Source organism: Cotesia typhae, unplaced genomic scaffold (assembly GCF_013202065.1).
Source record: "Cotesia typhae breed Kobodo isofemale line unplaced genomic scaffold, CoteBio_Ctyphae contig_27, whole genome shotgun sequence".
Lineage (NCBI taxonomy): Eukaryota > Metazoa > Arthropoda > Insecta > Hymenoptera > Braconidae > Cotesia > Cotesia typhae.
The window spans coordinates 2,454,601-2,468,094 of NW_027423733.1; the positions used below are offsets into that span (position 1 = coordinate 2,454,601).

General features: G+C 35.9%; 1 protein-coding gene across 1 annotated transcript in view; it reads right to left on the minus strand.

Moving 5' to 3' along the window:
- The window catches only part of LOC141525800 (aminopeptidase N-like), a 63,700-nt gene extending 54,534 nt beyond the window's left edge, over window positions 1-9,166 (minus strand). The window contains exon 1 of the mRNA XM_074240431.1: window positions 8,579-9,166. Coding sequence (XP_074096532.1) covers window positions 8,579-9,063 — 485 coding nt within the window. The 5' untranslated portion in view covers window positions 9,064-9,166. The remainder of the gene's footprint in view (window positions 1-8,578) is intronic.
- Between the last annotated feature and the right edge of the window lie 4,328 nt (window positions 9,167-13,494).

The following is a 13,494-nucleotide window of genomic DNA, read 5'->3' on the forward strand; positions in this document are numbered from 1 at the left end:
CTGGTGTCACGTAAACAGCAGAGGGCTCAAGGAATCACCTTGGAAGACCCCCGTTTATACTCTACAACTCCGGTTACGTGTAATGCATTTCCACTTCCAATGTGAAAACGCGTTCGCCAGAGCTGCATTGTACGCCGAATGCATTCCACTATTTCGGGATTGACTCCCAGGCATTTGAGTAGATATAAAATCAACTCATGAGGAGTTGAGTCAAATGCCTTACGATAGTCAATCCAAGCTATTGAGAGGTTGCGTTAATAGTAGATCGCATCTTGTAAGACGCATCGATCCACTATCAGGTTCTCCTTGCAATATGACAGGCCTCTTTTACTGCCACGTTGTTCATATATCTGTTGCCATACAGGCTCTATCTGCTGCAAGATACGGTTATTTAAAATTTTTGTAAAAATTTTATAAACCGCATTCAAGCAGGTGATAGGCCTGAAATTCTTAGGGTCAGACAAGTCACCTTTTTTAGGTATCAGTACGGTTCGCCCTTCTACAAGCCAGTTCGGAATCGGATCGTCAGCTCTAATGTACGATGTAAATATACGGGCCAGATGGAGGTGGGTAGAAGTAAACTTCTTCCACCAGAAGACATTAATGCCATCTGGTTTCAGGGCAGCCCAATTTTTGCTGCCGTTTAGAGCTGAACGAACTTCATCCACACGGACTGCAGGGCTCTCTTCATCAGCATTCTGCCGACGGTGTTCCTGACAGAATGCTTTGAAGTCGTGCAGAGCTGGAGTATTGGCGTTCACGTTTGGTGGATCTCCATACAACTCAGTCCAAAAAGCTTCCACCCGCTCAGGTGTTGGATAAGTCCCGGTAACATCGGTCTTTGGTGTCAGAAACCGTGAAGGGCTGGATCGAAACAACGAGTTGTCGACCAACCGCTTCAGCCTTTTCTTTAGTGACTTTTTGGCAGTCACTAGAGCCCGCAATTTATTAAGAGACTCTTCTTTGATGACAAGAAGAGTACTCTTGTTCAGTGTGTGATGACGCCACCGAAGTTCAGCAACAATGCGTCGAATTCGGGGCGTGTATGCTTTTTGAGTTGTTTCGAACTCAATCACACACTGAATGCGGGAGACATGTTTCCGGGATCTGTCAATTTGGGAGCCAAGTTGTAAGATGCGCTGTCTCAACCTTGCCTCGATCGAGAGACAATGTCTTTCTCTCGGAAAAGCCGAAACTGCTGCACCATACACAACCTGGCTCACAGTGAGCAGGGTGTAGTCCTCCAGGATGGTTACACGGAGATCTTCATTTACCGCGTCAAGCTGTTGTTGGGAGTAAGTTATCTTTTTAGATATACTTACTTGCCGTCCTACAAAGGGATTGTTGTTGTTCAAGGAGGAACGGCGTCGTTCTTGGTGTAATTGCGCCGGAAAAGAAAATCTATTAGACTGCCTTCTATCCGGCACAAGCGATCTTCTGTTACGCCGAATATGAGCGGCATAGTTACGGAGGTGTTTGTGCGTAAAATGCGCTAGCTCCGGATGCATATCACTCCAAAGAGTGTGCATCCGGGCCATATAACCGCTCACCCCCGGTTCGCTACGTTGGTAGCACACCAAGAGATCGACTCTGAGTTCCTCCGTCCACTTAAAGTTGGTCCTTATAGCGCCAGGGTCGTCATAATTCATCGGGTCCGGCGTGCTCCTCCCACCTGATGAATGGTCCTCATCCGAAAAGGACCGGTTGTGGGGAGCACTTCTGAGTTGATGTGTTGTAACTCAGTTATTTCCATGCAGTGGGTAGTTGGCCCACTGCACTGGCTACGTCATTCGCCTACAGACCTGATGTTATGGTCTGCGTTTCTCGCGATGCGCCGCTTGGAGGCCACGTAGCAAGCACCGCTTATTATTATTATTATTATTATTATTATTATTATTATTAATATTATTATTATTATTAACATTTTCCTAAATATAAGCTCATTCTAATTTTATACTCATCGAGACCTTTCATTTGAGTACCCACATAAGTTTTTGTATATATCTTATATATATAATATTTTTGAAATATATAAAATATGTGAAAGATGCAAGTGGGTACTGAAATGAAAGGTCTCGATGAGTGTAACATCGGGATGAGCTTATGTCTTTAAAAACGTCAATAATTAAGAAATTACATTGTATCTGGTCAACTAATGATATTTTTGTATTACCATGATTTACAAGATAGACTTACAAGACCACCCGAAATTTTAGAAACTCAAATTAAAAACCAGAAAATTATTATATCATCGGCAGAAATGCTATGTTTGGTTAGAAATTTTAGTCTTATAATTGGTCTTTATATTTCTGTGGAAGATGAGTACTGGAAGTTATTTATATTATTAAAAAAAATTATTGACATTACAACATCTAAGAATTGTACACGTGGTACTGAATATTATATGGAAAATATAATTTCAGATTTTTTAACATTATATTCTACTCTATTTCCGAATAAAATGACTATTAAACACCATTTGCTCCTTCATTACCGTAAAGTATTTGTTTCTATGGGTCCAGTATCAAATATAAATTCCATGAATTTTGAAAATAAACACCAACGTGCCAGAAAATATTCTCGTGTTTGCGGAAGTAGAATAAATATTTATCGTAGTATTGCTATAAAAAACCAACTTCAGCTGAATCACCATTTATTGTATGAAAAAGATGAAATATCATTTTTTAAATGCGGCTCTATCGATAACTGTTCTCTCAAAACTCATAGTAAATTTAATTTCATTCGTTCATCTCTTCCGTCACATGAAAATAATTTCAGTATTATCAAATACTTGTAATGGATAGGCAATCACAGGATTTTAACAAATTCTATTCTAATAATGCCTTCAAAAAATGGTCCGGAATTCCAAAAAGTCGAGTTGATTATCAAAAACAAAAACATTGAGAATGAAATATTTATCATCACAACTCAGCTTATTTGTAAATTCGAAGATCATTTTCAGGCATTTCTAATCGTTGAAAATTTGATAAATGTTACTTGTGTTTCAATTGAAACATATCAAATATGTAGAATTAGTAATATTGTAAATATAGAAAACAAGCAATACGTATCAAAAAGATGGATTTGATTTTTTCCGAAGATTTTGTTATCTATTGTAAAAAAGAAATTGACATATTTGTGTAAATAATAAAAATTTTTTTGTTAAAATCTATTATTTTTTTGATAAGAAAATTGATTATTTTTTTATTTTTATGCATGAATAATCCTTGTTTTGTTTCACTACTTTGAAATGGATATTTTTGTTATGTAATGGGAGTGATTCCTATTTTATTATAGGAAAATTTCCTATAATATTATATAGTATTATAATATCCTTATAATATCCTATAATCTCTCTATTTATATTTCTTCTGTGCGTGTGTTTGTCACTGAACTCCTCCTAAACGGCTGGACCGATTTTAATGAAGTTTTTTGTGTGTCTTCCGGTAGATTCCAGAATTGTTTAGATTCACAATTCAGTCCACGGGAAAATGTTTATTTGATAGATTTTTTATTTATAAATTGTTGTTGATCTTGAGTACCCACATGCACTTTTCATATATTTTATAAATATCATATATGTATAAGATATATGAAAAGAATTCATATAGGTACCCAAATTAAAGGTCTCGATAAGTATAAAATCATAATGGACTTATATTTACAAAAATGTTACTAATTAACGAATGATAATGTATTTTGTTAACTAATGATGTTTTTAACGATATAAGCTCATTCCGATGAGACACTCATCGAGACCTTTCATTTGAGTACCCACTTGCATCTTTCATATATTTTATATATTTCATAAATATTATATATATAAGATATATACAAAAATTTATGTGGGTACTCAAATGAAAGGTCTCGATGAGTATAAAATTAGAATGAGCTTATATTTACGAAAATGTTAATAATAATAATAATAATAATATTAATATCAATAATATTAATAATAATAAAAATAATAATAATAATAATAATAATAATAAATAAGCGGTGCTTGCTACGTGGCCTCTAAGCGGCGCATCGCGGAAAACGCAGATCATAACATCAGGTCTGTCGGCGAACGACGTAGCCCGTGCAGTGGGCCAACTACCCCCTGCATGGAAATAACTGAGTTACCACAAGATACCAACTCAGAAGTGCTCCCCATAACCGGTCCTTTTCGGATGAGGACCATTCATCAGGTGGGAGGAGCACGCCGGACCCGATGAAAGATGACGACCCTGGCGCCTTAAGGACTTACTTTAAGTGGACAGAGGAACTGAGAGTCGATCTCTTGGTGTGCTACCAACGTAGCGAGCCGGGGGTAAGCGGCTATATGGCCCAGATGCACACTCTTTGGAGTGATATGCATCCGGAGCTAGCGCATTTTACGCAGAAACACCTGCGTAATTATGCCGCTCATCTTCGGCGAAATAGAAGATCGCTTGTGCCGGACAGAAGGCAGTCTAATAGACTTTCCTTTCCGGCGTAACTACACCGAGATCGACGCCGTTCCTCCTTGGACAACAACAATCCCTTTGTAGGACGGCAAGTAAGTATATCTAAGAAGATAACTTACTCCCAACAACAGCTTGACGCGGTAAACGAAGATCTCCGTGCAACCGTCCTGGAGGATTCCACCCTGCTCACCGTGAGCCAGGTTGTCTATGGTGCAGCAGTTTCGGCTTTTCCGAGAGAGAGACATTGTCTCTCGATCGAGGCAAGGTTGAGACAGCGCATCTTACAACTTGGCTCCAAAATTGACACATCCCGGAAACATGTCTCCCGCATTCAGTGTGTGATTGAGTTCGAAACAACTCAAAAAGCATACACGCCCCGAATTCGACGCATTGCTGCTGAACTTCGGTGGCGTCATCACACCCTGAACAAGAGTACTCTTCTTGTCATTAAAGAAGAGTCTCTTAATAAATTGCGGGCTCTAGTGACTGCCAAAAAGTCACTAGAGAAAAGGCTGAAGCGGTTGGTCGACAACTCGTTGTTTCGATCCAGCCCTTCACGGTTTCTGACACCAAAGACCGATGTTACCGGGACTTATCCAACACCTGAGCGGGTGGAAGCTTTTTGGACTGAGTTGTATGGAGATCCACCAAACGTGAACGCCAATACTCCAGCTCTGCACGACTTCAAAGCATTCTGTCAGGAACACCGTCGGCAGAATGCTGATGAAGAGAGCCCTGCAGTCCGTGTGGATGAAGTTCGTTCAGCTCTAAACGGCAGCAAAAATTGGGCTGCCCTGAAACCAGATGGCATTAATGGCTTCTGGTGGAAGAAGTTTACTTCTACCCACCTCCATCTGGCCCGTATATTTACATCGTACATTAGAGCTGACGATCCGATTCCGAACTGGCTTGTAGAAGGGCGAACCGTACTGATACCTAAAAAAGGTGACTTGTCTGACCCTAAGAATTTCAGGCCTATCACCTGCTTGAATGCGGTTTATAAAATTTTTACAAAAATTTTAAATAACCGTATCTTGCAGCAGATAGAGCCTGTATGGCAACAGATATATGAACAACGTGACAGTAAAAGAGGCCTGTCATATTGCAAGGAGAACCTGATAGTGGATCGATGCGTCTTACAAGATGCGATCTACTATTAACGCAACCTCTCAATAGCTTGGATTGACTATCGTAAGGCATTTGACTCAACTCCTCATGAGTTGATTTTATATCTACTCAAATGCCTGGGAGTCAATCCCGAAATAGTGGAATGCATTCGGCGTACAATGCAGCTCTGGCGAACGCGTTTTCACATTGGAAGTGGAAACGCATTGCACGTAACCGGAGTTGTAGAGTACAAACGAGGGGTCTTCCAAGGCGATTCCTTGAGCCCTCTGCTGGTTTGCGTTTCACTGCTGCCTATATCTGTTGCACTCCGTAAAACTCATGGGTACTCTGTGGGGCCTCCGGGTGATCAAAATTATTCGATCACCCATCTGCTTTACATGGATGATCTGAAGCTCTATAGTGCTGATAACGATCATCTACAAGCGGCCCTCAATATCGTAGCAGAGTACACACGAGATGTCGGAATGTCTTTTGGGTTGGACAAGTGTGCGGTCGTACATCTGGCGAGGGGTAAGTGCTCTGATACGGGGGATGATGTCGAGTTAGTAGATGGGAGCGTCTTAAGACAATTAGACGCTGGAGAGTTGTATAGATATCTAGGAATGGAAGAGCACCGTATGCATGCGGTCTCTGAATTCCAAACAGCTCTCAGGAGAGAGTACGTTAGGAGACTCCGGAAAATTTGGTCCTCCGAACTTTCCGGCAAAAATAAAGTCTCAGCTACTAATATGCCCGCTGTCCCAGTCTTACTATACTCTTTCGGTGTCCTGAAATCGGCCCGAAAGGATTTACGAGATCTCGACATCAAAACCCGTAAGATCATTAATATGAATCGGAGCATGCACCCCAAGTCATCAGCCGCCAGATTATACCTCTCCCGGTCCATCGGTGGGAGAGGTTTGCAGAGTTTGGAGCGACTTCACGACCGTTTGGTCCGGGGTTTAACATACGATGTTGTCAATTTCACTGCAGACGAGGATGACTTTCTTATGCAAATTGTACATAAACATGAAAATGCGCATAAGGGGTCATTCTTGTATAAGGGAGCAATATATGCGGAAAGAACCCTTGGTCTTGGAGAAATAAACGGTCATTGAGTTCTCGGCCCCGGCTGAATATAACATCTCAACCAAAGAAGAGCACAAAAGACAAATATATCAGGATCTCCTGTTTGAAATTGGCAAAATTTACCCAGGTCACCGTGTCAAGTTTGTCGTCCTGATTGTTGGCGTCCTAGGAGGGATGAAACAGCCTTTTATATCCTCACTTGCCAAAGTTCCAGCTTGCTCATCAGAAGCTGAGTTCTTGGCAGTTAGGATGCAGAAGGCTGTTATACTTGGTTCTCTCCGTCTCTTAAGAGAAATGACTTTGGCCTGCTGTGATCACTAACTGCCTTGTTGTGCGGATTGGTCCAGCAGTAACGGATGGAGCTCAGGCTGGGCCCTCGGAGAATCGGACTCCGGGGATAACCCCCCTGAGCATTTAATAACAAAATAATAATAATAATAATAATAATAATAATAATAATAAACATTCAATAATTTGTCTGCATAAGAAAATGAGAGAAATTAAAAAGACATGTTTTTTCCTATAATATTCTAGGAATCTTTCCTATACCATTATGGGAATAGTTCCCATAATTATATAGGAACTATTCCCATAATATTATAGGAAATATTCCCATAATGATATAGGAACTTTTCCTATATCATTATGGGAATTTTTCCCATAATGATATAGGAACCATTACTATATCATTATGGGAATATTTCCCATAATATTATGGGAATAGTTCCTATAATAGTATAGAAATCATTCCTATAATTATAGATACCATTCCTATACCACTATGGGAACCATTCCCATCGTTATAGGAAATGTTCCCATAATTTTGGGAAAATTTCCTATAATTATGGGAACAGTTCCTATAATTGCCTGGGAACTGTTCCCATATTTTTCTTTCCGTGTATTGATTGCCGTTAAGAATGACAAAATCGGTTGATTGGTTCGAGAGATATCGTTGATGAAAAATTTGGGAACAAGTGTTTTTTTCACTTAACTCCTACACTTCTTTTCGGATCATACTTTGTACTAAAAAAATCAATAACTTCTCGATTTCCAAAAATCTTCGATTTTCTTAAAAGAAAGTTAAAAATTAGGAAAACGGTTGGCCCTGAAGGCCATCTCTGCAATTTTCGGTGAATTCTATACATAAGTGCTTAAAATTGCACGAGCTCAAAATTACAATTTATGTATTACTTTGAGTTGTCCAAGGTCAAAGAGATAGCTTTTCCATAGCTCTCTCAGCTCAATAGTCTGATAGAAGTTTAATAAAACTATTTTTGAAATTTTCAAACCGCAAAAATTTTTGAATAAATTAACTGATTTCCACGCAATTTTCGGCATTGAATGCAGTTTTTATAGCATTATGACAAATGTTCAAGTTTTCATTGATCGAACTAGGAACTTCAAAGTAATTTCGAAAAAACACTTTTTTCGGTTTTCTTTCGACAACGATAACTCAGAAACGAATCAACGGATTTTGACAGAGTTGGCGGCGATCAACGTGATTTTTTTATGTCAAGAGTTAACAAGTTTTTGGAATCGATCAGTGAAGTTCTTTAAAAGTTACTTAAAAAAAAAAAACTACATTTGAAAAAAATTTTTTTTGTAGTTTTTTTTTAATTTTTCATTTACCGGTTTTGAATCGATCTACTCTATTAAAAAAATCTATACGGGAAACCAGCTTGGATTTGATAACGCACACCTACCACTCGTCACTGTCAAAAATACTTTTAATGTTTTTGTATATAATTAGCAATTCTACTGTCGGAAAAAATTGTCTGGGGTTCAATAATCGGTAAACCGATTTATAAACTAAGTTATATGTGAATTCTGATTTATGTAGTAGACATGATTTAATATGCCCTTATCGAAAACCTAATTCTTGTGACAATAGAGCATATCTTCTAGTATATGCAATAACTATTAATAAAACTTACCGATTTTTTCCAAAAGAATCTATGTAACTGCTGCGATAAAGTCCTTGTGCTTCATCGTTAATTCTACCTCGATATCTCAAATGTAAAGTATAAATTCCTTCAGATAGTTCTTCTTGAAATGTAATTGTGAAAAAATCTGTTTCATTGTCAACTTTATGGTTAACAGATTGATGCATTCCTTTTTCATTTTCTATCGTAATATGATCGCTAATTTCAAGACTTTTTGCATATAAGACTAAAAAATTACTTTTTCGCTTTATTTGTATTTCGATATCAGATTCACCATCATAAGTCCAATTGTTTTCCTTCAGGAGAGGCATTATTTTAATAGCATAATGAATAGGTTTAACATAATCAGGTAAACGATGAGTGCTAGATATGGCTGAGTTTGAAGCTACTTCTCTGATCTTGAACTGTAGCAATGTACCATATATTATGAGTTGTATCATCGAATACATCAAATGCTTTCGATTTAGATGCCTCATATTTTTTTTTTAACTCAAATTTATAACTCAAAAATTTTTCACTAGTATCAAATTTTTGAAATGTCGCTTATAAAACACCAAGTTATTTTATTTATTAACCAACCGTTGAAAAGTATTATTTTCGAATGAAATAAAATAAGTACTCCAAACTCGAGCTTATGGTCTCGGCATTGAAAAAATCTCATGATTAGATTACATCTTTCGAGTTATTATCTTTTTATGTATAAATATAATATCTTGTTGTAAAACAGTTGAGTCATACAAGACGTGAGTCAAACAAAATTTAATGATTGACACAAAATTCATTGCATATAATAAAACATCACTAAAAAAAAGTGTGTGTGTGTTATATATATATATATATATATATATATATATATATATATATATATATATATATATATATATATATATATATATATTGAAACACTAGAATTTTTACTTTTATGAAAATTCTTAGCTTCCAGGCCACTAAACTTCGCGGATAAGAAATAGTCGCCTGGATTTCGTTTATAATTTTGGTCCACTGCCCTGGGATTTTCCGCTCCCGTATTTATGATTGTCTTTTGTTTTAAGAGAGCTCGATTAGAAAGATTATAGGACAAAAGTTACCACGTGTGCCAGTTAAATTTATTTTACTTACTTACAAAAGTTACTGTGCAGATGGTCCTTCTTCCATGTTTGGTGTTGTTGTTGATTAGATTGAATTACGCAAGGTGAATAGTGTAGTGGATAAATTAACTTGATTGATGACAAAATTACAACAAACTTAATTTTATTTCACTAACTCAACACTTGAAATATATTTATTATATTCGGTGACGAAATACAATAAATTTGTAGGATGATTATTTTACCAATAGTCTAGGTTGTCGATGGTTAATTATTTATAATAACGCAATGATATTTTAATACAGAATAGTAGTAATAATGATGATATAAACTTATTAATTAATTAGTAGATTTGGTAGTTGTTAATAATTATTTAGTTTTGGTGAGTAATCACCTAATAGTGGTAATAGTAGTATAGTGGTAATAGTGGTAAGATTGACTAAGATAAATCTAACGTGGTGGTTGACACCGGGGGATAGATCGAAGTGTCGATCACCGCTTAAGTATCGGGGTTTGTGACCGTTTTTCCCCTCCTCCTGCCGTCTTGTGACGTCACGGGACTACCTATTATTTTAGCTAGTGTCGGTAACGGAAATTTCGGGTGGTAGTTCGCCAGGCTGATAAAGTCGGGACATTTTGTAGTGTCTCATATATATATATATATATATATATATATATATATATATATATATATATATATATATATATATATATATATATATATATATATATATATATATATATATATATATCACAAGCATAAATATAACTCAAAAAATATTGTAATATATATGTGCTGCATAATAATTAGAAATAAAAATAAGTTAAAAGCAATGTTCATTTTAATTGCATACGCCGTTGTTCATTTTTCTCCTTTTACTAAATTATGTTTAATTAATTTGAAATTAATTGTTACTTTAAACTAGTTTAATACAAAATTTTTAAATATTTTTCATCGAACATACTGATAGAAGGATTTGTTTACATTTAATAAGCTTTATTAACTATTAGTAAATGATTTTTGAACATCATAGAATTTAATAAATATTTATTAACAGTTAATAAATATTTGTTAATGGTTAATGGATATTTGTTAACTGTGTTATGTCCGGATTAATTATAGTGAAATAATTAATTGGTAGAGTAGGCTTTGAGGAGGCTCGGACACGTTTAGATAGATTTTGTCTTGTAGAGAGGCTACAAGAGTTTTATTTTTATTGTGGATTTTGAACGCCTCCCGATAACCAGAAGTTCCAACGGCGAATTTAAAGGGAAGTCGGTAACAAATGCTGAATAAACAGTCGTCCTGTATGATCTTTTTGTTGATCAGAATTTGGTTTGGTCGGTCAGTGGATCTTGGGTAGAGTTCTCCTTCTCCTCTCGTGGTAGAGATTGGTGTACTTGAAGAGGTCGAGGATCTTAGTTTAAGATGGAGTGACACAAGAAGTTCTGGTTTTTGTAATTTATTCAGTTATTTGCCCTATGGGCGAGACGCACTCAATGCACAATGTTTCACTTAATAGCTATTCACTTATAATTAGATTTTATGATTAACAGTGTTTTATTATGAGTTTGTGAACAAAGTAACCACTCCGGCAGATACTTAGATCCGCCGTTAATTAAATAATAAATCGAAATGTTATAACTTTAGCTAATGATATCACTATGGACAACGGGGCCTTCGGTACAGCTCGAAGAGCACACTGACTAAGATATAGTTTAAAGAGTCAAAAGGTATTACTGAATTTAAAGTTTTGTGTAAGCGACCTAGTGCTTTACACTGCCTCGTACGTAACGCAGTACAAGGACACACACGGGTTCTACGAGGATACCTTCCCTCGTATTCTTTAATAAAAGACTGAACGATTGATCCGTGGTGTTTGGAGTTTTTATACACCCGGATCGCGATTTTCGGAAGTGAGTTAAATTTTGTTATTGGTCTAAAAATGCAAATTTGGCAGAACGTGGACAGTGTGCTCATTTCTTAATCGAGGTGTTGTCAGAGTGATTGTCGAAATTTATAAAGTGCAGGCGCTGCGCTTTTCGTCGAAGAAGAGAGACCCTGTGTGTTATATGAGGTAACGCCGGATATAACAGCATCCCCCCCCTTCCCCCAAAGAAGGGGTGTCTCGGCATCTCTGCTTTTGAAAAAAAACGGGTGTCTCTTTTTCGATAGAAAGTCGTAGTTTGGTTGCTCTTTATAAATTGTTTAATATTTATTAGTCTTTTTCTAACAATGTAAATTTTCCTTTTGTTATTGAGCGCGTTTTTGCCCTTTACAAGTATATATAAAAGAAAGGCTGAATTTTATAATATAGTGTGTTTACAAAATATTTATTATTAATTTAGTGTTTATTTTAAATTTTTGCGCTGGTTTGTGTTCAGAATTGCTAATTTAACGGTGGTGATAATACCGTTCAGTTGTTATTTGGTATAGGCGGTGTTTGTGTCTTTCGAACTTAAACCTAAACAAAGAATATATTTTAAAATAATAAAAAACGTTTATTTCAAAAATAAAGGCTATAACTATTGTCGATGTTACTATTCCCACCATAGCCAAATCATCTGTACACGGAGAAAAATTAGTTATACTACCTACTATATTTTTAATAATTGTAATTATTGTAAAAATTCTGAAAGAAAAAATAATCTAAATTTAGTTAATTAAATCCTTCATTAACATCCATATTTTAGCTATGTACATTTTTTCCTTTAAAATATTAAAATAAGTAATCACACAATCGTTTAAATCCATATATGATAAAAATTTCCAAATATTAGAACTGCTATTAATTACTTTGAATGATTGAGTGTGATTATCAAAATAACAATCATCCAAGACTTGAGTAACCAAAAAAGTCTTATTATTATCTATTATTAATATTTTTTGTACAACGTAAAATAATGGACCATCATTTGATAATTCCATTACAATTGAATTGATTGCAATTCTATCATTTTGATGATTTGTACATTGAATTTCTTCAACAGAATGCATATCTTGTATAGGTAAATATTCATTACATCCAATAGCTTTAAGAATGTAATTTAATTCAATGTCTTTTTTATGACAAGTCTTCACGTTAACATTGAATTCTTCTCCCACAGTAAAACGGTGATTTAACCGTAATTGACTGCGTAGAGACATTGAATAATTTACATTTATTCGATTTTTTGAACTACTAGCCGATGCTTTGTGTTCCTGATGTTTTGCTTCATTTCGTATACAGGAAATGTGTGAAATGACACCAACTTCTTCAAAGATTCTCGGGTAATGTATAAGAAAATGATGTTTCGGTATCATTTTACCCGGGAATAATTTGATGTGAGATTGTAAGTAGCTTTCGATGTACGAACTGAAGTACTTAGAGGTATCAGTAGACACAACCTTGCTTCTGATGATTTTGTGACGTATGTAGGGGTCATATCGTGCCAAATTTTGTCATCTTGTTTTTCACTCCTATAAATTTTCTTATATTAAATTTCCATTCATTTTTTTATATGTATTTGATTTTTGTATTTCTTAATTTTCAGTTGCTTATTTACTTAAGTGGTTGACACGTTTATTAAATATTATAATAGTTGTACACTTGATGCTACCTTCTGACGCAAGTAAATTCAACATTTTGTCTTGGGAAACGGTTAGACTTCGAGTTTCCGGTGAAGAATCGTATCGCCCTTAGCACCTGTATTTGCCTATGACCGCATTCTAGTGCATGTTCGATGGTTGCTCAATGTCACGTGAAACGCACATGAATTTGAGTCATGCCATTGAGACTTCTAGAATTTTCCAATGCATCGGTACCATCTGTCTTCCCA